The sequence below is a fragment of the Ambystoma mexicanum genome, chromosome 3q (assembly GCF_040938575.1).
Source record: "Ambystoma mexicanum isolate Mex_15411 chromosome 3q, UKY_AmexF1_1, whole genome shotgun sequence".
NCBI classification, from domain to species: Eukaryota; Metazoa; Chordata; class Amphibia; order Caudata; family Ambystomatidae; genus Ambystoma; species Ambystoma mexicanum.
In genome coordinates, this window is record NC_090926.1 from 462032341 (window position 1) to 462059757 (window position 27417).

General features: G+C 44.6%; 1 protein-coding gene and 1 long non-coding RNA gene across 5 annotated transcripts in view; one reads left to right on the forward strand and one right to left on the reverse strand.

The window, feature by feature from the left end:
• LOC138582676 (histidine--tRNA ligase, cytoplasmic-like) overlaps window positions 1–27417 on the forward strand; it is a 556920-nt gene that overhangs the window by 116919 nt on the left and 412584 nt on the right. For all 4 annotated transcript variants that reach the window (XM_069654213.1, XM_069654215.1, XM_069654214.1 and 1 more), the window contains one exon: window positions 1130–1255. In XM_069654213.1, the coding sequence (XP_069510314.1) occupies window positions 1130–1255 (126 nt within the window). The remainder of the gene's footprint in view (window positions 1–1129; window positions 1256–27417) is intronic.
• The window catches only part of LOC138582677 (uncharacterized), a 192139-nt gene that overhangs the window by 105264 nt on the left and 59458 nt on the right, over window positions 1–27417 (reverse strand). The window contains exon 2 of the long non-coding RNA XR_011305060.1: window positions 868–929. This is a non-coding gene — a long non-coding RNA (uncharacterized lncRNA). The remainder of the gene's footprint in view (window positions 1–867; window positions 930–27417) is intronic.

Consider the following 27417-nt stretch of genomic DNA (forward strand, 5'->3'; position numbering starts at 1 on the left):
GGGATACCACATTTTCTTTGTTTCTGCTGCATCTCTTAAGACCCGAGGGAAGTGGAGGAAGACCACCATCCCTGTTGCAGAATCTGACTCCCCTGATGCTATGAGACCTGTGACTCTGACAGTTTGTCAAAGGTGTGTCTGCCCATGCCTGAATGGGAGCACTGGCTCTTGACACGCTGAAGGAGCGCGCTGGGAGGGAGGGAGCAAGGGAGGTGATGAAGCTGATGGTGGGTGGATGGCAGTACTCCAGGTATTCATTTATTTCCTCAATGGAGAGTTACGTTAAAATAAAAAGGGGATGGATGGATGGATGGATGGATGGATGGATTTATTTTGGCAAGACGCCAGCTACTATTGTTCCTTTGGTGAGGGGGATAAGTGACCGTGGGAGATAGTTATGCGGCTGTGAGGCATATGGGTGTCGAAGTCAGATATTTATTTTCCTGTTTGGGATGGGGTGGCAGGTTTTTTGTGTTTGGTGTAGTCCCCTCCTTTCTCTGCCCTCTGCAATGCTGGTCAAAGGGGACCGCACAGGGGGGGTGTACAAAAGAACAAAGGTCTGTTTGGGGTTCGGGAGGGAGATGTATTATGTTTGTAGACCCCCCCCAGGTCCCCTCTTTGACCATGGAAAGCTGGGGCATGGGGTCAGCGGAGAGGGTGTGAAAAGGAAATACAGAAAATGGAAATGTGGAAGGGTAGATATCTACTCGGAGGTATATTCCACCTCTGGTTTCCTAGTCGCATTACAGACAACTCGAGCTTCTTTTTCAATGTCTGTAATATGCAACAGAGAAACATTCACTAACTAGAATAGATACCTGTACGTCATTGCGCCACATCTATAATTATATATGTATTTTTTTTTACCTGTTTGGGATGACGTAACCAGAGGTTCCATGCCAGACCTCCTTCAAGCTGTCGTGGACACCCTGATAAAAAAAATAAAACATTATCGTATTTATCCTTTCAGTTTGTGTCTAGTAATAGATGTGAAACAGGCTAATTTCTCGATATAAAATCATCAGACGTTCTTCTGGTGTTATCTAACTATATTACAGGTTGGTTGCGTTGACATCTTATTCAGACTTTGCAGAGAAGAGTTGTTTTATCCTTAACCGTGTGCTGCCAGGTTCCCTTTGCACGATACTTGGCAATGAATAAAATCACCAACATGAAGCGTTACCAGGTTGCAAAGGTGTATCGCCGAGATGACCCAGCCATGACCAAAGGGCGATACAGAGAGTTCTATCAGTGTGTGAGTATGACTATTTTAACATCCCAGCTCCTGGAAATGGTCAATTGTGTGACTGCATGTACGTGGTGCAGCCTTTGAAAACAGTAATTCTAATCTCGCTTTGTTGTTTAAGTACAACCATTGTGATCCAAAAGGCTTCAGTTGTCTGATGCATATCCGTGTTGTAGAACTGGCTAATGCTAACAGTGTCATCTAATTCATGCATACACGGGTTTTTGCTTTTAGGGTATCATTTGTCTGTTTTTAAATTTAACAAAATTCTTTTTTGGGGGGAGCAACAAGGAGTAGAAAATGACTGAGCCAGGCCACATTTACGCCTGAGTTAAACCTGTGGGTCCATCAATTTGGCAGACCCCTCCTCCGTGCTGGTGCCTGAATACCCCAACCATATCCCTAATCGACCCTTTCAGCTTGCCCAGAAAAATACATACCCTGTCGACCATCAGATCTTTCCTCAATCACTGAGCAGAGCACACATTGTGACACTGCTGGCATTATCGTCGCAATTTGTTATTAAATAATGAAAGGAAGAAAGAAAAAATACACACAAACAATTGGTGCTTCAAATGTGAAAATCAACTACCTTTCACTATGTGTGAGTGAACGTGGAGCCCATCAGCTTCTTGTAGTTATTTAGCATCATTCCCTGTCCCTCTTAACTTCACGTTTCTGAGCCTCACAATGCTTTTTTTGGGTCCATCTCTCCCCCCCCCTCCCAAATTTCTCCACTTTGACATTTCTTCCAGAAGGGGTAGCATTTGAGCTCGAGATTCCTAGTGATTTGTTAAGCATTAAAGCTAGATTGTCCATTTCAAATATTTCTCAAGTTATCCTTGCCCATTCACTCAGTGTTGCAAGGAAAGAATCCTTCCATAATGAGATTGCACATGCTCCTGTCCCAGTAGGAGGTTGTGTGTCTAATGTAGTAAGGATCACCAATCCTTCCCCTCCTGTGCAATCACAAAGTGAACCAAGACCGTGTCGTGTCTTCTCAGCGCCCCATCTAGGTCCTTGATACAGCACAGGACTTCTTTCCAGAGCAGTTATGAAAGAGCACAGCACCACCACATGTGCTATTATGTTCCTTATGCTTTGCACCTCCTTCAACATAGCCGACTTGACCTCAAGAACATCCTTGCTGGAGTTCCTTGAAGGTATAGCTGTCTGTGCAACAGCTTGAAGGCATGCATTTTATACTAAGAAGCAATAGAAGTGTTCCATGCTCTATCTAATGCCCTAGAGCCTACTCCCACTGTACTCTGGCCACCTGCACAGTAGAACCTCCCCTGAACATCATGATCCTATATAGCCACAAAATCAGTCCTTCCATGTGTGAGAAATCGAAGGGTGTCTCACCTACTAGTCTCCAGGAATCTCTCTCAGGTGGCCAGGGCACCACCATCGCCTTTGGATCCAGACCCTGGGGGTGAACCAGTGCGGACGGATCACCTGGGTGATCAGGAGTGGGGGTGAGGCAACTGATGGTGAAACGAGGTATTCACCCCTTTCACATACCCATGCCTGATCCCATTTTATATGATTCTCCGATGTCCCAACTACCCCCCACACCCCTGCACAAACACTGGGCCGAGGAAGAGGGCGACTGAGGGTAAAGAGGATAACCCTTAGTTATCTCATTTACATGTCCCGCTAATCGGGTCAGGCAAAGTCGGGCACTTGACCTTAATCACATACATCTGATACCCATTAGCTCTCCCCACACGGATAAAAGGCGGATCATAGAGACACACTCTGAGCAAGGTGGACACGAGAAGGAGCAAATCTTCCGGGGCGAAGGCAAACCTACTAGAGCAGGGCGACCGATCAAGGGACTAGAGCAAAGGGTAGAGAAATCCTGAAGTTCCCCACAGGAGGTCCTTGCCTCCAGGAAGCTGTGAAGGAGAGGTGGCGAAAGCCAAATCGGAAACCAGAATAAACCTGCATTGTTTCAAGGATGCCAACGACCCTCCCGGCTGAGCGACAGAGTTGGGGAGGTGAGGCCAAGCCTGTGGTATTAACCTTGACTTCTGAATCAAAGCCGCAGAGACGAGAAAGGAACGCCCACAACCAGTGAGTTAGTGAAAGACATGAAAGGCCAATTTTGTGTCGAGGAAAGTTTGAAGCCGCAACAGTGTTTCTCACAAGTGAAAGTTGCGCACATGCTGATGAGACGCGAAAGAAAGCTAACCAGTGATGAACTTTTAAGTGGCTAGCTGTGAAGCCAGTGATGCCGAGCAGCAGGGTGGTCCGTTTTTGTTATAAAGCGGCAAAGTGAACAAAAAATGCGTAATGGTCAAAAAGAACCCTGGCAAAAGGGGACTGGAAAAGGCGAATGCTTAAGAGAAAGATTTGATTGAACATTTTGTGCTTACGGTACTGAACTACCAAGCCCAAGAGACACAAGTAATTGGTCTCAAATAGGTCATCAAACACTGTAAGCTGGATCCCAGGTTACCCTATGCTTCCCCTTCGTATTCTAAATGAGAAGCAATCTACTTGAGCACTACATTCGGCATGCAACCTCTCCCAAAGGAATCATCACTGATTTATTTGAAATTCATATTAAAACCGGATAGAGGGCCATAGTCCTCCAATTCGTGAAATAAATTTGGTATGTAGAACATCAGTTCTGAAATGTGTGCCAGCACAACTTCCGCGTATATGCAGCGCACGTTTTGGTGGACCCTAGGTTAAAATGAGGAAATTATGTAAATCATAACTAGAACCTACTCAAATAAAATACATGTTAAAAACCTGGCACTTTTCCAAGACTGGAAGTGCGAATATATGGAAACATATAGAAGTGCAACCATGACACCTACTAGCTATAGAAAAATATTGTACACAAGAAGGTGTAATGAAGTGAAAAGCAAATCGTTATACTGCACTGCTGGGATGGAGGGCAGTCGCGGGTCTCCAAAAGAGCCAGAAATAATAACGCAGCTTAGTGCACTAGAGCTAAGAGTGCCAACAAGTCTAAAACCACCTTTGCAAATGTACTGAGACCCTTGCCTTTAGAGAAGAAGCTATGACTAGCTTTATGTCAATTCACTGCACCTGGAACCTACCTGTACAACTCAAAGGAAGTCTATGTATCATGCACCGATACCTGGAGTTAAGTGCAAATCTGTAGACCAACAAGATATAAAGACAAGGGGAAAAACAAGGCTTGATTCAAGTTCATGTATAGCCATGTATGTACACTACACAGGCCACAGTGGTGCCATTGCATGGGCCCATGCTAGAATTGCCAAAAATGCTTACCTAATTGCAGGTAGAGACGGAGAAGGGAGAAGTACCCCAAACACTCATGTTTAAAATCACCTGCCGTCGCAAGTCGGCCAAACCAATTGTGCTGGAAGCCGAGAAAGATCTGCAAGGAATGGGTGGAACTAAGGGCACAAAAGATGCTATACCACCATGATGAAAGTCAGCCTTTGAAAAATGAATGTTGAAAGGTAGCTGCAAGGCCCAAATGCTAACATGACCAAACTGGTGCCTACCTCGCAAGGATATGGCTTGCCCACGAGAGAGAGCGGGAGGGGCAGCTGGGCTCCTCCAAAGGATGGAAAAGATACTGTGAAAACAGACACAGGGAAGGTGTACGTAATTACTTAACGCCCAGACATGCGCAATGTACCAAACATGCCAAATGCAAAACTACTGAGCCCATATGGGAGCACAGTAATGCTTGAGGAAAGCCCATATTAATGAAGTGTAAAAGCATATCATGCAAGAGCCTATTTGAGCAACAAAAGTAACAGGGGTGGAGCGTGTGTTACATTCCTACTGTCTGCTTGTGATCTGCTGTTAGCATCAAGCACAAACATGAATCTGCTTCATTCTGGAATCGGGAACGATTGACGACATGAAAGCTGTAGCTTTTGCTGTGCAAACAACAGTGTGTTTAATGACATCACCAGCAAAGTTGAAGGGCTTAAACTTTAAGAGGCGACCTTGGCGGCCATGTTTGAATATGGTAGGAACAATGGAAAGAATGGGGACTGAAGGAAGCTGAGTCTGGCAAGGGCCATGATACAAAGAGCAAATGAGTCCATTACAGATATAGAATAAAAACCGCAAACCTCAGGAGAATGCTGGCCCATCACTCCCAATATGAATGAGAAGGGTGCATGAATCATGGCAAAGCCTCACAGCGGCAAGGCTGCCCAGTTGGAACAGTAGCATGTCCAGAGAAAGAGGTGCGAGTGCCTCTGTGTCTGATAGAACGGCATGTCAAGGGTGCGGACTGTTTGTATAAAGTGTGAGGAGTAAAAGATAACAAAAACAGGGGTGTAATTGGCCCCATCTAGGAAAAGATAAATTGGTCATTGAAACCCTCCTGATAGGAATCAAGCCGATGAATCCATTGGGCCTCTTTATTCAATAGTGCCTGCTGGGCATTGGGGATATTTATGACTGTGTCCAAAACCCACCAACTAAAGTCTTCCGCATAGTGTTGAAACTTTAGGAAATGTAATACAAGAGGATGTGCAATGTTTTTACACCTAATGTGAGAGCGGTGCTCCGAGATTCGCACATGGACTGCTCGCTTGATTTGCCCAACATATCTGGGGCCACATGGACAATCAATGTACTAGACTGCTCCTGTTGTTTTGCAGTTGGTGAGGCTCCCATTGTCTGTGACCAATCATGAACGACTTGATCGTTCTGGTAAACTTGCAGACTGAGCATCCCCCACAAGGAAAGTATCCATTAATTGGATGTAGGTTCCAGTTGTGAGTTGTTTCTCTTGATTGCTTATGGCGGGAATGGACCAGAACGTCCTTTAAGTTCTTAGAACATTTGTAAGCAAACATAGGTGTAGGCTCTTGTGTCATATTGAGAAGAATGAGCAGCCAATATTTCTTGATCAATTCTTTTTTACATCAAAAACATTTATTGTTGTGTGTAAGTACACACACTAACTTGTCATACTTTTCTTGTTGAGACCTACGGGCTAGTAGAGTCTCTCACTGTAAATCTAGCTCTTTTGAGTGAGTGGGACACTCCATTTTTTCAGATAGTCCCTCACCTTTAACCGTTCACTAAAATTGTTGGCATGTCTGTTATTCCGAGTTGGAAGTACAATTCCGGCGAAGTCGCAAAAATTGCCCATAAGGCAATCCTTCCTTGACACTTTGTGGGTGAAAACTATAAAAATGTAGAAGGGTATTCCGATTGGTAGTTTTTTTTTTTTTAAAGAGAGCATTGCAATAGGCCACTGTTATGCCTTATCAATAGATCTAAAAAATGAATGTGGTGCTGGCTACGGTCCACTGGACGTTTGTTTGAGGTTTATCTAGTCAAGAAATTAGCAGAGTAAGTCCTGTGAAACTGTCCATATGAGTACTATGTCATCTATGTAGGGACGCCAGATTTTGATGTTGGCTCTATAAGTGTTGGTGACAGAAATGACAAATTGGTCTTCAAAATGTGCCATGTAAAGTATAGCCAGGCTGGGTGCGAATGCCACGCCCCTGGCTGTGCCACTAGTCTGCAGATCAAATTGGTTATCATAGGTAAAATAGTTCTTTTGTAGCGCCAGGGACATGAATTTGATCATTAATTCAATTGGAACGCGTTGTTGGTCGCTTTGTGTAAGGTGCTCTATCATACACTTGATCGCTTCACTCTGTGGGATGTTTGTATAAAGCAACCTGTTGTCTTTGATGACCAAAATATTATTTGCCAGATCATATGGCATCCCTTCAAATAATTGTTTAGCCGCTAAGGTGTCTTTTAAGTAAGTCTCTGTAAGTTGACATAGCGGTTGAAGAAAGATATCCACAAACGTACTAAGAGGTTCCAATATGAAGCCACAGCCAGCCACAATCGGTGCCTTAACCGGGCCCTTTTGTACCTTAGGGATAGCATAAAAAGATGGTATTGGTTGTTCTGAGTGGTTAAGATATTCGTACTCGGCACTAGCGATCCAATGTCGTCGTAGAGCATATTGTGTCTTCCACTATGTCCTGCATGAATTCAGCTGATGTATCTTTTCTGAGAGTGGTGTACCTTGTTTGGTTTTGTAATATGTCTAACACCATGTCCCTATATGACTACTATACCACTGCCCTGATCTACTGGCTTGATGACCAGTTCAGCATTAGATGTCAATGATTTCAATGCCGCTCTCTCCTGGTTGGTAGGATTGTGTCTGATATGGTGCATCTTTTCAAGATGCACCTTTCAAATATAATGATGTCTTTAGAGATTACGTTGCCTGCAGGTGTGAAGGTAGATGTAACCCTGAAGCCTGTATCTTCCTGCCTAGATGTAGATTTATGTTTGTGAAAGAAGGATTTCAGCCTAACCATCCTGAAGAATTTCTGCATGTCTGTTTCGACTAGAAAGCAATCAGTGGGATTGGTGGGGACGAATGACCATCCCTTAGCAAGGACTCTTGTTTTGGATTTCTGACAGATTGTGACCTGAGGTAACAGTGTTTCCAATTTTAGCGATGTGTCTTTCTCTTGCGGTGCCATTGTCGTCACGAAGGCCCTGTGGGGGAAACTGGAGAAAATATAGATCCCAGTATTGCGTGCTCAGCTGGCCTCTGCCTAAAAAAAGGTATTGTGCCTCGAGCAAGTGGTGGAAAAATAAGGGTTATAGTTGTAATACTCCTCTGACGGTGAGTCGCTGCTTGAATCTGAAAAAAGTAACGCAGCGTCTCCAGCCCCTTGGTTAGTGGCTAGCTGCTGGGGTCTATCAATATTACGGGTCTCTTGGTAATTGGAGGCCAAATATGGATAAGTAGTCTGAATCTTACATTCTCGAATATCTTTCGAAAACTTATTTGTTTTTGTTTTGTTTTGCGAGAATGGTTGACTTGAAATCATCAGACAGTGTAGCTATATCTCTAAGCTTGACCTGACTACTGAGATAGCAGAGTTTGACAATTGTTGTTCCTCTGCGTCCAGTTCACTTTGGAGGCCTGAGCTGATGTGTTGAAATAGTGAGGACCATTAAGTCGCAACTGCATTTTGTCGCAATGTGAATAAAGTGTGTTTTATATTCTCCATCCTCAAGAAAGAGGCAGGGCTTGTTGCGGACTACCAGTCCTGCCGGAATCAAACCTTCTCTGCGTCAAGTACAACAAGACTGGGTCAGCTATAGCTTCCCCCTTATGATGCCATCAAGTTTATTATACTATCACCTCCCTGATGCTCCCTTATGTAGCCATCTTGGTTGTTATGTACATATTTGGGCATAAGCAAGCTTAACGTTGCAGCTGGGATACACTATAGAATCTCAACATCTGCATTTAATAAAGAGATGAGCCTTTAGAGTCCAGTCACTACGGTCCTTGCTTTCCTTCAGAATTACAACGATCAAGGATTCCCAGAATTAATGTGGGACCCCCCCCCCCCCCATCCCCCTTAAGCCCTTAAACACTCTTGAACCCTTATGGTCCTTTTAATTAAGGTAACACATCATTCGATGGATGGGATGGAGAATAACACCAAATAAGAAGACTGACTCAGGAAGTTGGCAAAGTGTCCGTTTTACTCTCAATTGTCTAAAACAGGGAGTACAACGGACATTGCACAGCATTCAATGCATTTAATAAAAAACATCAGTTTTATAGCAAAAATTCATCATACGTGACCCTACATGGGATTGTGATTGGACCAAGAGGAGTATCTAAGTATACTTTCTATAAGGGATTGGATTGTGATTGGATCTCTATAGTCCGGTGGGCAACTCCTACCCTCCCTTAGTGCAAGTCGTCTTTGACAGCAATTAGAAACACAATCTATAATTGGCTCTCAAACTATAAGGCCCTTCGTTATATGGCACTCTACAATTGGTTGGCACGCTTGTACCCTTGTGGAACGTTTGATTCTCTAGCAGCAAGGAAGCTGGTACCCCAGATGCTGGTGGGTGGACTTCATTGTACCTCCCCACTCGATTAGGCCATCAGATCTCATCACTTATGCCTTCTGTCATTCAGATTGTCTTTGAACTTGTCCTTGTAGTTACTTTTCTTCTCTGGGAATATAAGGGAGTGTGAGCATGTTCTTATCAAGGTTCAGGCTTGCATGCCCACATCTATTTCCATTTAGGACTCACATGACAGGAGCCTGTAAATCGGCCCATTTTAAAGCATTTAATTGTCCTGAATAAAGAAACTTGGCACTCATGGTGTTCTCTCTTTGCGAATTTAACAAGGGATGCCTTGGTGTCTCAGTCACTGTTCTTCAAGGACTGATGACCAGTTTTGGCTGCTTTAGCCTTTGACACCAGGCCAATCCTTCTTTCGCCACGGGTTGAGCTTACTAAAATTGTGACATCGAATGTCCAGATTCAACATATATATACATTGGTGGTACCACCTGAAGTCTATTCACTACGTAAAGCCAGCCTTTTTGATTACTTAGTCGACTTGCGTTACAGCATCTGTACAGTTATAAAATGACTTTCATTTTCTGCAGTGCATCTTGACACGTGCAATCTTTATTGTGCACATGAAAGTCTTCTCGATTCTCTACTTCGCCATCAAATTCTATAAGTTCTATGCTTCCTCTTCTTTGGCCATCCTTCTCAGTGCATCACGCTCATTTCTTGTGATGTCACCAGCCTCTCACGTCTTCACACTTCTTCAGGCATCTCCCTCAGGAGACAGTCATCTCTTCGGGGATACAGCATGTAGGGTTTTCTCAGTGAATACCTTGTCTCAAAGGCTCTTCGTGGTATAGGTACCATTACTGGCGTTGCAATTTCCGGTTTCCAACATATAGGCAAAAAAAAGGGCGGGACTTCCTGCAGAGGCATTCAGCTGCTCCTCTACACTCTAATAAGAGAAAGAATCTGAACTCAAGCAAATCTCTTGTAGAGGGCTAGTGTAAAACCATCTGTCCCTGGGGCCATGCCTGGCTTCATTTTGTTGATTACATTCTGGACCCTGCATGTTATAAATGTTATCTCCACTTCCCCGTTTCACCCATACTTTGGAAAGTGAAGGCCCCTCAGACAATCCCTTGTCTGCTGCAGCATCTTGATCCTTACTGTGTATATAGTGATCTATAAAAGTGGCCAAAGTGAAGAATAGGGGTGGGCACCACTGTTGTTTATCAGTCTTTCAAAATGTGAGTTTCAAAAAACAAAACTGATCATGTTATTCTTGGTAGCTTTAGCCTGGAACTGCCAGTGAAAAATGGCCTATGACACAGGAACCATGATAATTGAAGGCAAACAAAAAAATAAGGTGACTCCACCCTATTAGTCCTCGCGCTCTCAGTTGGCCCCAAAAGGAGCTAAAAGAAGTTCAAACATTTGTTGTTTTAAATTCCTCCAGTGATTCTAAGTTCATTTGTTTGTTATCTTGACCCATATAGTTCCTTATTTAACTTATAAAAAACGTATTAGTGAACAAAAATGCCGGAACTCTTGTTGATGTATCAGGAACTGTTTAATGCACATTCCTGTGTGAGCCTTTTAGCTTATGGCGAGTAGAGAGGCAAAATAATAATAACAAAAGACCATTATGTGTACATATGCCAATACATTTTGGTAAATACCATCTTCAGTGCTGTACACTTTCGTTTTTATATCATACTGTAATTTTAAACCTTTGGGATTCAACAAACCACATTCACAGTAATTTCAAATATAATGCGCAATGACCAAGACATTTGTGAAATGCAAAATATAAAATTCAAAAAGACATACCAACAGTGCCAATTGTGTTTTTTGATTGATGTCATCACAAATCACAAGATGGGAAAAACAAGAGAAGTCCGTGTCAACTAAATTGAATTTCTGTTATTAGCCTGGTAATGCTATCAAAAGTAGATGTAAATCAGGTTGTATACGAATTGTTCGTATTACCACTGTTCGAATGACAATTGACATTTTCACAATTGACCGAATTGTGAAGGTCAATTCTAACATATATGCGGGGGAAACCCCCCGCAACCCCACACCCAACCCAAACCCGCCCAAAACCCCATATATATATTACCAAAGTGATATATATTTATATATAGATATATGCGGTCAATTGGGAAAAGCAGAGCGAAGCCGCGTTGCCGCAATAAAATGCCCTTGTGGCCTCTATTAGGTAGGCCAATCACAAAGGGCAGCAAAAATAAGATGGAATGAACACAGATTAGTATATGGAACCAGAATGTCAACTCAGCGGTAGCCAAACACTGGCAAGAAAAAAAAAGCATAATCTGTCGCAAATTAAATTTGTAATTTTGGAGGTAGTGAAAAGAAGAGATCTTTATGAGAATTTACAGAAAAGACTGGACCAACGAGAGACTTTTTGGATTGACAGGATGAGCTCACTGACACCAAAAGGGTTAAATGAAGAGATAAACTATATGTGTTACCTATAACCTTATGGGCTCTATTACGTTGTCACTCACTCTGTATATTGTGTATATTTAGTATTTCACGCATTCTCCAAGTTGATGCATTGATAACTGCCTATTCCCTGATGGCACCACATAACAATTTAAATTTCTTAGATTGATTCAGGAATGCAAGGTATTTACTTGTCTTTTTCAAAGCGTGCTTGATTTCTAAAGCAGGCATAACAATCGCAATTTTTATCGCCATTTTTATTTACATTTTTTGTAGTTGTTTGTAACTTAACACCACAGGGGGTGGGGCGTGAGGCGTATGTGCTCTGGCGATTTCATGATGACGCATAAATAGAAATTGAAGCCGTGCGCACCCACGGCAACGCGGCTTCGCTCGGCTTCATTCTGTGAGAGAGACTGATGAGAGGTGAGTGCCGGTCAAGCTAAAGTTAACGCTAGATACACACAGAGGATTTATAAACTAACAGACTGCGTATTTTCTAATAGATGCTGCTTCATTTTCAGTGTTCACACTGATCACACAAGAGGATACTTAAATCAGAGTAGAAAGAGGTATGATTTACATCTACTTTTGATACCATTACCAGGCTAATAACAGAAACTCAATTTAGTTGAGACAGACTTTCTCTTGTTTTTCCTATCTTGTGATTTGTGATGACATCAATCAAAAAACACAATTGGCACACGTTGGTATGTCTTTTTTAATTTTATATTTTACATTTCTTAAATGTCATGGTCATTGCGCATTATATTTGAAATTACTGTGAATGCGGTTTGTTGAATCCCAAAGGTTTAAAATTACAGTATGATATAAAAATGAAAGTGTACAGCCCTGAAGATGGTTTTTACTGAAATGCATTGTTATATATGCACACATAATGGTCTTTTGTTTTTATTATTTTGCCTCTCTACTCGCCATAAAATAAAAGGCTCACACAGGAATGTGCATTAAACAGTTCCTGATTCATTAACAAGAGTTCCGGCATTTTTGTTCACTAATAAGTTTTCTAGAAGTTAAATAAGGAACTATATGGGTCAAGATAACAAACAAATGAACTTAGAATCACCGGAGGAATTTAAAACAACGAATTTTTGAACTTCTTTTAGCTCCTTTTGGGGCCAACTGAGAGCGCCAGGACTAATAGGGTGGAGTCAACTTATTTTTTTGTTTGCCTATAAAAGTGGCCAAACATCTGCACTATATCCTGTGGGTGTAGTAAGGCTTTGCCTTCTTCATTCTTCATCTTGGGCACACCTCTAGCCATCCTCTGACCTTTGAGGCAAGAAGCTAATGGCTTTGTTGCCTTATCGCCTTTCGCATAGAATCATTGCTTAAGACAACATATGGTATGAAACACCTCACTCACTGGGGTGGAACCTCCGTGCCTTGCTTTTGGCTCAAGATAACAGGGTTTCTTGGCTTTCTACCCCAGTATGTTGATGACCCTAAAATTCTTGAATTTCCCTCTTGACCCTTGCCTCTGTCTTCTTTCCCCTGCAGGCTATTTAGGAGTGTATCAAACTTCATTTTAGATAGGTCGGCCCGCACATGGTCTTGTCAGCGGGCAGTTCACTGAACAAGCGTCTCAGCCCCTTTCACATCTCTGGACATGAACCTCCTTCCTCCCTACATCATCCCATCACTGGTTCACTTGGACTCACTGGCTGGTGTGTCCGGCTGGGAGGTAAGCCTCTCCTCTGGTACACCAGCCCACAGGATTAATTGCTGAACATCAGTCTCCCTTTTTTCTAGCTGTTATTTCCTGGGGGGCCTCAGGGCGATCAAGCAGCAAGATTTCGGTTGTGTTGGTCTGGGTTATTTATATTAATCTGGGAATCCAGGGAGGGTTTAGAGGAACATGATGATCATCTTCCATCTTGCCTGCACCCACATTGGTTTATAATTTATTTTTTGTCCTTCCTTGTGCCATTAGAGAGATTTCAGCTGAATCTCATTAATGATGTGTTGCACTTAATAACTTGTATGGCTTCCAGGACAGGGATGCTCATTAAGCACCTCGTTTTGTCCCTGGATAAGCTTTCTCTTACCGAAAGTCTGTTGGGGAGTAGTGTGGTGGCAGCTGCAGATTTTGTTTTTCGCTACACCATCATGTACAATTCTTAGTGTGTTGGTAGCCAAATGTGCGCACATATAAGAGCCATTTTGTTGTGTCTTTGTTTGTGTCTCTGTTCCACGAGGAATGGCCAAAATCACAGTCCTGCCTACTGTGAGAAACCTGAGGGTATTGTCACAAGCAGACCTCGAAGAATCCCTTATTCAGGTGGCCAGGGAATGGCTGGCACTCTCATATTTCAACTCTGGGGGTGGACAAGCGAGGGAGGATCACCTGGGTAGGGGAACCCGGGGTTATGCTCTGGGAAATACCCCAGGTGAGACGCAGTATTACACTAGGGAAGAGGACGAAGTCCCTGAGGCCTTTATAGGCTATTCCAAATCAAACCCTGTTCCCCCAGTCATTCATCCTTATCAAAATCCAACAACCCCTCCTTGACTGTGAAACCAATTCAGAACCAGAACAACGCTATCGTGGGTAACTACATCTCCCAGAGTCCCTATTTTCCGGTTACCTACTTGAGTATTCCCTGCTATTCTTTTCCCCATCCCTCTGATTATCATGCTATGAACTCCCAGTCGACTGTGACCAAAAACTATAGTTCCCACAATCCCTCTTATTCACTTCACAAACCCTACAAAACCCACCCTTCCAAGCTCACCACAAACTTTAGGACGAGGGATATAATTTCTTATTCCCCACAACCGACCCAGCAGGATATTTTGCAACTCTACGCCCCTCCTTTTCTACCGCAAACAACTTTCCCATACCATGAAAACCAACGGATTAACAACAGAGCCAAATACCTGACATGTCCCAATACAAGGGTCAGGCAATTGAACAGAACCACACACACCTGACGACCCTTTCCTTTCGCCAAAGGGCTAAAAGGTGTAGCACAAGAGCACACAAGGAGCAAGGCAGACTGCATGATGAGACAGCTATCCAAGCACGACAGTTCAAGAGGAGAAAGGTGGCAAGAGCTGAAGTTGCGACAAAGAGAGAAGCGACCTTGCCCTTTCCGACCCAGACCTGCGAAGCCTCCGCAAAAGGAATCATAAGACAGCGAACGATAGTCAGCGTGTATTGCAGCAGATGTCAACGGTACACAAAGCCCCCCTACACTGATAAGCAGGACAGGGAGAGATGCTAACTACCTTGGTACCATCCTTGACTCTGGAGTCAAGAAAAGCCAAGCGGTTCATCACAGCCAGTGAGTTGAGAAACCGGACTGTGTTGAACAAAAGTTGCAAATGAAGGAAAGTTCAAAGAACTTTTAACAAATTAGGGGAAAACCAGCTGCACAGGTGTCCGTCACCACATGGGTGCTTACTCGAGAGATTCTGGTTGATCTCCCTTTTCTTGAAATTACTGATACCAGAAGGCCTTAGGAGAGCCGCAAGGAAAAGGTCAAAGTGGTGATACAGGGGTCGAGCAAAATACTCTGTATAGTCGAAAGTCTTTGACCGATAAACCATTGGAAAGCTAAGGGAGATGTATCCCGAAGAGTGAGAAAGCAAAAGGAACATTGTGTTGACACAAGTGAACCCAACAGAGGGAGGTCGTTTAAAAACACATTAAAACTTGTGAATGTAACAGTTAAAATTGTTTTGAGGAAAAGCTGTAGTGAACCCGACGGAGGTAGTCAAACATTCGAGAAGGGACTGAGCGTGGAAGAGGGGGATCCAGGGGTGAAAAACCATCACCCATCAAAACGTGAATTCAACAGAGAAAATCTTTTGAATATAAGCCAGAGTGAACCTGATGACGGGAGGCTGCTATTCGAGAGGGGTATGTGCTCCGAAGAGGGGGGCTCAGGGGTAAAGAACCATCACCCTAGAGCAAGTAGAAAGGAACTTGTGTTTATTGTTTTGAACCTATCAGGCTCTCAGAAGCAAGAAACGTAAACCACCAAAGGCCCTGATATCACTGGGAACTTTTGTGGATCTGAGCCCGGAAGAGGGGCATCCGGGGGTGAAAAGTCATCACCCAACGTACATACGGAAAGGAACTTTTTGTTTGTTATTTTGAACATATCCGGTCCTCGGAGGCAAGGACGACTTTCTATAGAAAAAAAGGTCCCGACAGCTGAGAACGGAACTGTCGACTCGTGCTGGGAATGCTCGAGAGTGTGCTGCGCTCAGGTGTCCCGCCTTGTCCCGTGCTGAAAATGTGGGAAAGGGAGACCCCTGGCTACCACATCCTGACTTACCATTTGTGAACACTTCTTTCTTTCTTGTGAATCTTATCCCACACTCTTTTTTTGTATTTAGTTGTAGAGATTGGCAACAGTTATTTTTTTGTATAGGCCCTTTTATTTGACCAGATGCCAATAGGATTACTTTATTATTATTTGATGGTCGTAGCTTGCTTCCATCTTAGATTTAGGTTTAGATTAGCGTTTTCCAACCTGCACATACAGTTTAATAAACACCCTTGGACTGTGATCACTTGTGTCTGTCTTTACTGTTGCCTCCATGAGTTCCTTACACTTCGTAGGCTCAGTTCATTGTCTACTCGGGTACCCTATGTGTAGCATCCAGTTCTCACTGGATGTGAGTTTTCAGACACCCCAATCTACATCCCTGAGTGAATGCCAAGGAGAGGTTTGGCTGTCCAGTCCTGATTTGCGCCACACTTTGAATGGCGCATGAATTCTGATTGGTGGGCTGGGCTGATACCAAGCCCTGTGTGGGTGGTGTCAAGCAGTTGCTACAGATCAAAGAAGATTGTTCCTAGAGGTGCAGCCTTGCAACTGAATGAAGAGGCCGTCTTGAAAATTCTCATGGAACACTGCATCATTGTTAATTGCAGCCCTGTGTGTTATGATGTGCTTGTCTGCTGAAGCTGGTCATGTGCTTAGTGATGGCGTGCCAGTGTCAAGTGGAATGTTGATGTATGAGTGTGAGAATGCTGTGCTGAGTGTTCTGTAACGAGTTGGTCCCTCCCTCCCTGGGTGATGGGTGCCGTGATCTATCTGTCTTATTCATGATGTCTCAGTGTCATGTATCTGTAACTAAGAAACTGAAGTAAACTTACTAAGAAGTAACTTAAAGCCGCCTGGACTGTGCTTTATATTACATTGGCGACGAGGATGGGAGAGTGAAATGCACCTACTATAAAACATGGCCTATGTTTGATGTTAGAGTTTAAAAAAAAAAAGTCTAATGAAAATGTAGAAATGTCATGTATAACCACATACTTTAGTAGTACGGAAATGAAGACATGTCAGGAGTATATTTCCTAATTAATAGGTATGGATGTATAAAAGAATGAGTGGGAGCAACATTCGTTTTTATTTAAGTATAAGTTTTGAATATTGGGGAGGTAGCGCCTCCGTTGGTGTGAACAGTGGATAGTTCTGCTGTTTTGATGAGTATTGTTTGGTGGTAGCGCCACTCAATAGTGCACTCTTTTAGTGATAGTAGCACTGTTTGGGGTCACAGAGATTACGTTTTGTGATGCGACTAAGGTGAGGTAGTGCCTCTTTTGGTTGCCCATTGGTTTTTGAAATAAGGGATGGAAGTAATGTCTCAGTTGATTTTGACAGGAGATGAGTGTTTTCTTAAAGGTGATCAAGTGTTGCTGGGTGGTAGCACCCATAGTAGTTTTGGGTTTTGGTGCTTTGTATCCGAGGTAGCGCCTTGGTATGAGTTAACCGTTGTGAGTTAGCATCTCTTTTGGTGGTTATTGTGTCGAGTGAGGTAAATCCTGAGGGTAGCGCCCTGTCAGGAATTTTAGTGAGTGGTAAGTGAGATGTGCACTAAGGAGAATGGGAGTTGTAGGTCTGGTGACTTTTGGATATGGCAATAGTGCACTGTGTTGATAAGCCGACTCTTATTGTTAGGGGCAGCTGGTTAAGTTAGATGAAGTGTGTTACTGGTAGGGGACGCCCTCTAGTTAATACTATGTTAAAGTTAAAGATGCTGTCCAAGATGAAGAGTCGCATGATAATTTGTTTATCTTTGTGTTATGTATTAATCTTGGCTATTGTTTTCTTTGGTCACGGTTTGTTTATGGGACTTGTTAGTGCTGCCATTGAGATTAGCAGTTAGGTCAACCTCATGTTTTGTTGGTGGTTTTGGAGATGGATGGCCAGCATCTTCAAGTTTGTTGCAGGATCTGTATATCTTGGTGTGGTTTGGTGGGCTCTGTTGGCATAGTCCATATATGTATCTGTTTGTATGTTTGTGATGCAGGCATAGTTGGCGATATCTGGTAGCAGTGTTTTTAGCGGTTTATGGGGTCTCTTAACAGGTATGGTGATTCTGTTGTCATCCTGGATGACTAGTATTGCGTCAGGATGGCAAGTTGTGCTTCAGGGTGGCAGCCTGAAGGCTCGCCTGTGGCGGGGGCGGGCGGAAGGATATATGTAATTGTAGTCGTGGTTTGATTTGTAGGGTAGTCCTAGCCCTCTGTATGGGCTGGTATGTGTCTAGAGTGTGAGACTAGAGTCTGTTCGTGGCAGGGACAGGCAGAAGGTGATTTGTGTTATTGTTGAGGGTGACCTGGTTTTGTAGGTGAAGTTTGGAATTGTATAGCTGTGAGAGTATCTTGTGAAGTTTGATGGTGGATGATAATGTGACTTGCCTGAATGTAAAGTGCTTGTTGTTTGTGTTGGTGTTTCGGTAAGGAGGGAGATGTGTTATGATGTGCTCGTCTGAGTCTGCTGAAGCTGGTCACATACTTAGTGATGTCATGCCAGTGTCAAGTGGAATGTTGATGTATGAGTGTGAGAATGCTGTGTTGGGTGTTCTGTAACAGTATCAGTTGGTCCCTCCCTCCCTGGGCGATGGGTGCCGGTGTCTTTATTGCTTATGTCTTATACATGATGTCTCAGTGTCATTGTAACTGTAACTAAAGAACATGAAGTAAACTTAAGAAGAAGTAATCCAAAGCGGTGTGGACATTGCTTCTTAACACTGTGCCCCTCATTCAGTGTTCATGCCTCCTTCACCTCTTACTAAGATAAAAGTGCCCTGCTGCTGTGCTGAAACATAGTAGCCTGTTCTACTTCTCCACACAAATTTTCATAATTTTCATTGTGGTACACCTGGACTTGCACCCCTGCAGCTGCACCTCATTGTGGGACTTTGCCTATGCAAAGTCCTTTGTGCCTACCCGAGGGACCTCTGACATGCTTACTGTGTCAACCCTGTTCTTCCTGTCACTGTTGTGGCTTCTGCCCAGTCCTTCTCATTGTGGGTTACCTAGAAGCAGTCCTCTTTCATCTAGTGATTCTCAGCTAGGCACCTTCCGGGACTCTGAACTGAACCAGAATGTTTAAACCACTGTCTAGACTGTAAACCTCCACTTGTTCATAAGGTGATTTTCTCCAGGTTCTCTGGGTGCTGCGTACTTACTGTCCACCACTGTCTTTCTCCTTTAGGCTGTAGTTCCACTTTGCAACCATCTTTCTCTGGGATTTTGGTGGCAGAAACGTAATCGTTGGCGCCTCTGGCAGGGTCCACCTGACTCTTCAACTATATGGTTGGCACAGTCTCCAGACGTGTGGACCGTAAATCACATATTCTTACCTTTTCTTCAAAACCATGGCAGACATTTTGGGTTTGTCCCGTTAAACACTATTTTTTTATTTTATTTTTTTAAAATTAAAATTCTTTAGTTTATACATAAACTTTTCATTTCTTAAACATTTCTTTCATTGTTGCATTTAGTTTTAATTCTTAGTAACAAAACACCTGATTTCCATCTATCCATGAGTTCCTATCTGATGATTCAAGATGATGCTGATTTCATGTTTGTTTTATCCTGCCTCAGGAGTATTTGTGCCCATTGCTCTTCTGGGGTGTGGGCCTCTTAGCTGATGTTAAAAAAACAATCTACATTGGGCTCTGTCTTCCTGTAGTTTCGGACATGTCATTATGATGTGGTGTAGAGATTCGATGGTTCCTATCTGTTCACAAAACCTACATTGTTGTTTTCCTTGGTCTTGTTGTTTGATTACCGCCAGTCTCGATCTACTGGGAAGTAGGTTGAGGCGGAGCCTCATGTAGAGCGATCTTATTCTTGTATCTGGGAAAAGCTTCAAATACGCTGGTAATTGTATGATAGCCCTTAAACCCTATTGACAAACTCAAACTTTCTAGAACTCTTAAAACTCTCTAATGTAACAATTTAAATTACTTTTTTTTTAAATGTTATTAATTTTATTCAACCAAAAAAAAAACAACCAAACACGTAGTGTACATATGAACAGTTCAATTATACATTTCTTAATTTTAACCACTGCTCCCCCCATCCCACCCCCCTTTATGAGCCTGTTTATTCCACACAGTCTGTATCTGCTGTCCATGGTGGAGTCTCACTTTCCGTGGATTCCGTCAGGTCTTGCATTGTTCCAAACAATTCCGCTATTAACGATTTCCATGCCAACAGGGTTCCCGCTTCCTCCTCTCCCCCTACAGTGCTTGCCTCTTGCCATACCATGGTTTCCGCCTCTGCCCATTTCTGCAACTCCTTCCACCACACCTCCACCCGTGGACTATGGCATGTTTTCCATCCCATGACAATTCTTCTTTTGCTAGGTCTTTAAGTTTACCAACATGCTTAAGTTACTGCGATCTGGGGAATTCCCCCAGCAAGCAGGCACAGGCTGTATCTATGAAGATCTTGACCCCCTTTTCCGCTAGTTTCTGCGCCACCTCCCCCAGAAACATTCAATTACTGGGCATGACCAAAACATGTGTACCATGTCTGCCTTTTCTTCGTTACATTTGGGACATTGTCGTACAGCGTTTCCAAACCCAGATATCCTTTGAGGTGTCATATGCGCCCTGCGCGTAATATACAGTTGTATCTGTTTCAGTCTCGCATTTCTTGACACCTTCTTGTGTTATCCCAGGGCACGCTCCCACATCCCACCCTCTATTGGGGCTCCTACTTCCTCTTCCCAGTCTAGTCTCAATTGCGATAAATCCTTCCCAACCTTAGACATCACCATCTCATACAGTCTAGAGATCTCATGTCCCCCCTCTGATACATCATATATTACATCTATGGTGGCATCTGGTTCTCCTTCTAGTACTTTTTCGGGCCATGTCTTCCTAATTCTCTGCACCAATCTGTAGTATGTGATATATTGGCCCGTGTACAGCCCCGTTTCTCCTCCCAGCTCTCCAAACTCTATAATAGTCCCCTCTCGCCAGACATCTCCCAGCGTTACTAACCCCACCGATTGCCAGTGATTCCTAATCGTCATCCTCAACTGCTCGTCACCCCCCGCCAGTGTCACTAGCGGCACCTGCGGGGAGCATGGGAATGGGTTCTCCATCATCTGGCATGCCCGGTGCCACATATTCCATCCAAGCATCATCATTTTAGGGCGCTCTTTCATCTGTCTTGGGCAGCCAGATCATCTCTTAAATAAAATGGGGCACAATCCTGTCCAAACAACCTAGATTCAGGGGTCACTTCATCCGAGAGCCATTTGGGAACATATTGCAGCTGGCTCGCTACATAATAAACCTCATAATTAGGCAATTTTATCCCCCCTTTTTCATAAAAGTTCTGCAATTTCCATAGCGCCACTCTATTCCGAGTACCATGCCACAGGAAATCCCTACACATGCTGTTTAGTTTAGCAAAGAACTTCTTGGGTATCATGTATGGAATATTCCCAAAGTAATGTAGGAGCCTAGGCAGGACCACCATCTTCAGCATTGCGCCTCGACCCATCATTGCTAGGGGCACCCAGAATTTCATGCACTTCTCAATTTTTGCAATAGCTACCTCGGTATTATGCTTGTGTTCCTCTTCAACAGTATGGTATACGTCTAACCCAAGGTACCGGAAAGTACGAACCGCCCAAGGTATTTGCAACACTGGTAGCCATTCTACAGGGGTTCCCACATAACTGCCCAGCGGGAAAATACTGGATTTGTGGGAGTTCACTGCTATCCCCGACAGACCCGCATTTCTCTCCATCTCCTCCAAGATATACTGGAGATTTTCCTCCGGGTATTTCAGGTACAGCAACAAATCATCCGCATATTAGGAGATCAGGTGTCGCTCCCCTCCCACTGCAATACCTACGGTATCATATTGTTGTCTAAGGTATATCTCTAGGGGCTCCAAGGCTAGTATATAAAGCATTCGGGACAATGGGCACCGTCTATGGACACAATCGCCATTTTGCCCTCATTCTCACTTCCCCATTCAATCACCCATTGAAGCCATCTATGATTATGGGTAATATTTCTATTCTGGACATAGCCTGTCTGATCAGGGTGTATAAGTTTATCAATAACTCTTCGCAATCTATTTGCTAGGACAGCAGTCAATATCTTACTGTCCTGATTCAGCATCGACAAGGGTCTGTAAGAGCCACAGCTATGCCCAGGCTTGTTGGGTTTGAGAAGCGGTATTATGATCGCTTCTCTAAGTGACTCCGGCAACCATCCTACATCAAACGCTTCATTTAACATTTCTAACATTGGGGGGAGCACTTCCTCCTTGTATACCTTAGGCCCCAGGGGTCTTAATAGTAGGCAGCTGCCTCACCACTTCTTCTAACTCCTCCAGAGTAATCGGTGCATCCAGCTCCTCCCTCTCCTCAATGCTAATCCTAGGCAGTTCTATGTCCTCCAATGTTTCCGAAATCTCCTCGTGGCTACTTCACTCTTCATCTCCATATAGTAACTTATAGTAATCTGTGAACTCCTGATTAACTCCCACTTTGGTGTCTGCCACACTACCATCTTCTCTCGTTATAGTTCTGATCGCGTGTCTAGGAGTCTTGCTCTTGTATAACCATGCCAAAAGCCGTCCTGTTTTATCCCCTCCCGCGTGCTATCTCTCTGTATACTTTTTGTAGTTAAGGTTGCACAGTCTTTCCCAATGTTACGTGCATGTTTGCTGTAATTTAAGCACCAGCCCCATATCCTCACTTCCTCTCTTCAATGCCTTTTCTAGTTCCTTTTCTGTTTCCTGTAGGTCAGCCAACACCCCACCTTGTAGGCCTGTGGATTTTGCTATGGCTACCCCTCGCATCACTACCTTAAAAGCTTTCCATAATGTACTTGCCGAATCTACGCTACCCGTATTCGTCTCCAAGTAGTATGTAATCTCCTCTCTTATATCCTCCCTAAAAACAGGGTCCTTGAGCACATCTGCTCGGAAGCGCCATGTCGGAATCCGTGCTCTCGGGGAGCAATGTTGCCACCCGATTACCAGGGGCGAGTGATCCGAGAGGACTCTCGCTTTGTATTCTGCCTGAGTAATCTCTGTTATTACCTCCAACGAGGCAAAGACATAATCTAACCTGGTGTGTAACTGCTGCGGAGCGGAGTAGTGCGAATATTCCCTCTCTTGGGGGTATTGCGTTCTCCAAAATCATCCAGCAGTGTCTGCAGTGCTCTAGCCGCTGGGGCGGGTCTATCTATCTTGCCATCTGATCTATCCACCTTGGGGTTTAATACACAGTTAAAATCCCCACCCCAGATTACCGCACTACCCATACACATACCAAGGCTGGTGCACATAGTTCTGAAATACGCTGCTGTGTTCTGGTTGGGGCGTACGTATTCACAACGCTCATCTCCCTATTCTCCACCAATCCTCTCAATATGACCATCCTCCCATCTGCCTCTGCCACTTCCTGTATTAGTTGAAACGGGACATGCAGCGCCACCCAGATAAGTACTCCCCTAGCATAAGCAGAGTATGTCGAGCCCGCCACAACCCCTTTCCATTTCTTCACAACCATCTCCATCTTTTCCCGTGTCAGATGTGTCTCCTGCAGCAGCGCAATGTCTACCTTTTGCCTGCGCAGGTACAACATGACCTTATTCCTTTTTAAATAGCTGTTAAGTCCCCTGACATTCCACGTAATTATTTTAAGGCCCCCCATGACCCTTTAGAGTGCCCCTTCCCCTCCCCCCGGTGCGATCCAGATCCCATTTTCATCTCAATCTATTTAGGCTCATTCCCCAATTCAAACTTCCTACAACTACAAACACTCCACACACCCCTTCCCTTCCCCAACGAAACCCTCCCCAACTGTTGCCCAGCTCCATCCCTGGATCTCAGGCATCCCCGCATCTAGCCCTTTCTGGTAAAACCTGTACTCGCGGCTCAGCAGGGTGAGGCAGCCCTATTAGCTACCTTGTTACTAATTGTCGGGGGTAGGTAACCGCAATCCTGTTGCTCCTATTTGTTTAAAGTTGCAACGCCTAAAGCTCCCATGTTTACGTGCACCTGTATATCCCACATTATAGTCCACCAGAGTCATTAAGTTCGAAGGCCGCACCTCATCCATCAAGTACATGAAGGCTCTATGATGAATGCCCACCCTTCTATCCTTGCAGTTTACATAATACAATGTCTTCACTTATCATGCTCTTGGCCATCTTGTCCTCCATCTGGCGCCGGGCAGCCCTGCGAGTCCAACCACACGCTGTTTCCTCCGGGGTGTCAAAAAACAACGCTCTGCCCTTGTGCAAGACTTTCACCTTCGCTGGGTACAATAGCATGTACCCAATATCCGCTGCACGCAATCTTCTCTTGACCGCCACATAACTGTATCTCTGCTTTTGCACCAGCATAGCATAGTCAGGGTATGCTGTGATCTTAGAGGAGGCTTTTTCTATCGTCCCGCCCTTGCGAAAATACTCCAGGATCTTTTCACTATCTCTGTAATTGAGGTTTTTCGCAATTATCGGCCGTGGGGGAGCGCCGGGCTTTGGTTTTCTGATCAGGGCTCGGTGTGCCGGCTCTACAGTGAACCCCTGAGAGAGATTGTCCGCTCCCACTTCCTGCAGGATCATATTCTCCTCGTAGTTCGTAGGGTCTTGGCCTTCTTCTCCTTCCGGCAGGCCAACCACCTGGATGTTCCATCTCGCCCGTCGTCCTGCTTCCTCCACCCTGTTCTCAAGGTTGATGACCTGTTGTTTGAGCACATGGATCTCCTTCGCATTGTTTGTGCTTACATCCGTGTTAGTCTTCACAGCGCTCTCCAGGCCACTAGTTCTTTCTGCCAGCGCCCTGACGTCCTGCCGCAGGAGGGTAACTTCAATTCCTACTGCATCTATTTTGTTCTCCAGGGCTGTCCATAGTTCTGCCATTGCCGTGCCCCACCTGGTGCTTAGGTCCGTTATGGCCGCTAGGACTTGTTGATTTTCTCCTGCAGGGGCATCATGTCCAGATGCTTCCCCCGTTTTTTTTACTTGGGTCGGAGGGGTCAGCTGTGCCTTGGCAAAGGTGTCCATAATGGGTTGCTTACTCCTGGCTTTCTGCCCCTTCACCGACATCTTGCAGTCTCACTTTGAGTCCTATATCAGCCCTCGTATATTCCGTACAGTGTCTGGGGGCTCTCAGTGGACCATGCTACAGGGCGGCCCGCAAGAGCAAACCTGGAATGGGCTGTGTCCTCCCACGTCTCCTCTGCAAGCAGTATTTTGATTGCGAATTTCAGGGGCCACTGTTCCCAATCTGATTTTTTTCCCCCTTTCTCCTTAGCAGCGTGACACTTTGGACTCCCTGCACATGTTGGTCTCAATCTCTGCTAAGACCGCCGGTGGTGTGGCAGTCCATGGGTGACAGGCCAACTGTCCACCTCAAGTGCTTATTGCGCACTGCGTTGCACGTGGCCCTGTACAGTGCCACCATGTAGCTCTGAATCAGTTTTTACAGAATGTATCAGCCGTGGGTGGGGATAATTTCCAGATGCGTAATACACTAGGGCCAGCTCCTAGAACGCTTCAATCTGTTGTTTCCAAGTCGGGCGGCCCTGATTACATCCGTATTTTAAAGCAGTCGGTGCGCACCTCCGTGCACACAATACCCGTTCACCATGGAGGGGGACTCAATCCGTCATCCTGCTCTATTCGTTGCGGCCTCTGAGCGCCGTTCCATGTGCCCCAGGCGTGGCCGTACCGCTGCTGTCCATATTACTCAGGGCCACACTGTCTTCCAGCACATACAGCCTTCCGTTAAAGTTTCCCCCGCATCCTCTGCCTTTGCACACTCCTCCTACCGCAGCACCCGGCGGTCATCACGCTCAGCTTTGCCTTGATGAGCAGCTGAAAGCCGCGCTAGTATACAGCGCTCATTGTTACAAAGTATCCATCTGTGGGTGCTTCATTCATACAAGCCCGGGAGCGCTGCTTTCCCATCACAACAGTCAGAGCAACTTCCGACTCCTATTGCTGTAAGCCGACGCCCTCGCGCTCCGCGTGGGTTTGGCAGGATTCTGCAGCCTCTCTGGACAACCGAGAGCTGCGTTGGCACCCGGCGTTGTTTCGTTGTTAGTGTAGCCAACTCCGGTTGCTACATGTGTCCAGGCCCGGGGGCGCCGACCTGCTGTTACAGCACAAAGCAAGGCTACTGACAGCCGCCTCTCTCGCGTTCCAAATAATTCAGCGAGACTCAATTTGTAGCGGGGCTGCAATGACGCTCCCTTTGTTGTCCGCCATCTTGGCAACAAACTATTCACCCGGCCTTCGCTTAAAAAGTCAATTATCTGCTGATCCGCAGATTCAAATTACTTGCCCTTCAAGGTTCTTGCAGTGGATATGTTCCGACACCAGGTCCTTCAGTTTCAAGTGTCAAACAGCATATTTATAGCGTAGTTTCTCGTGTGGAAGTCGGATCAACAGGAGCACAGCACAGGAACACGACCTAGTCCATGGCTAGTTAGCCACGCCCCCAACAATTTAAATGACTTACTGGTAAACGGGCATTGTACATTTGTTCTTTTTTGGGGACTGGAAAAATTAGCTCAATCCCTGTATTTTCAGTACCTAACTGTGATTTTTCTAGGCATTTCTGTGTAGAAATGACTGTTGTTCACTCCTATACATTGTGTAAAGTAGCCAGTGTGGTGCTGTTTTGTTGTGGGTCTCTGTGTAGACACTCTTTCTTTTTTTTCTTTTTTTTTTGTATCACTTGTTCCTAGCCTGAGTACTTGCTTCTAAATGTATATATCCCTTACATGCATTATTTCTACTTAACAGTACATTTTACAGTAAGTGTTCTGTGAGGGCAGTCTTCTATTTTGTGCTCAGTGGTTAACAAACTTTATGACCACTATGCACCCCTCCTAATAGTCGGGTCGGGTTACTGTTTCAGTATGGTCTAACTTGATGGTAACCCCTGCCAAGCACGATAGGTTGGTTTTTCCAAAACCTTCAGTAGCGGACATTTGAAAAATCTCCCTATTACATGGTCGCTCCGCAGTCATATGTTTTTGTCGGAACCTCATTAACTGACGTCTTCCTGGAAACAGAGGTATCTGATCCTTTTTTACCCACCTTTCCTATTCTATTCCTTTACATGATTAGATTATAAGATGGTTAGCAAGGGCAGCAAAAATATCTGTGTGGTGTGAGGTGAGCTTGCTATGCAAAAACTCCCTGGGGGAATGAGAAGCAGGATCTCACTGGTGGGGACTCCCCACAACTCTTAGGGGACAAGTGAGCAGATTTGTAACATCTTCCTTAACACCATTGTCCAAAAGAGTTGTTGCATACATGGGGACTAATAATGATAAAGAAAGGGGGCCTTTAAATGTGCTGTTTGGCTGCTGATCCTTTCCTGAAACCGGAATCCAAAGACCAATGGATTTATGCCTCTTGTTGCTGCGAGAGAGACATATAAGCGACAGGTCCATTACCTGGAGAAGAAAAGCCATGTGGAACAAGTTGACTGCTTTGGGAGCAATCAAATTGGAGAGAGACTGCATAGAGCAGAAGCAGTCACTTAGCGCATAGCCAACGCATCCTGGGGGCAGGAC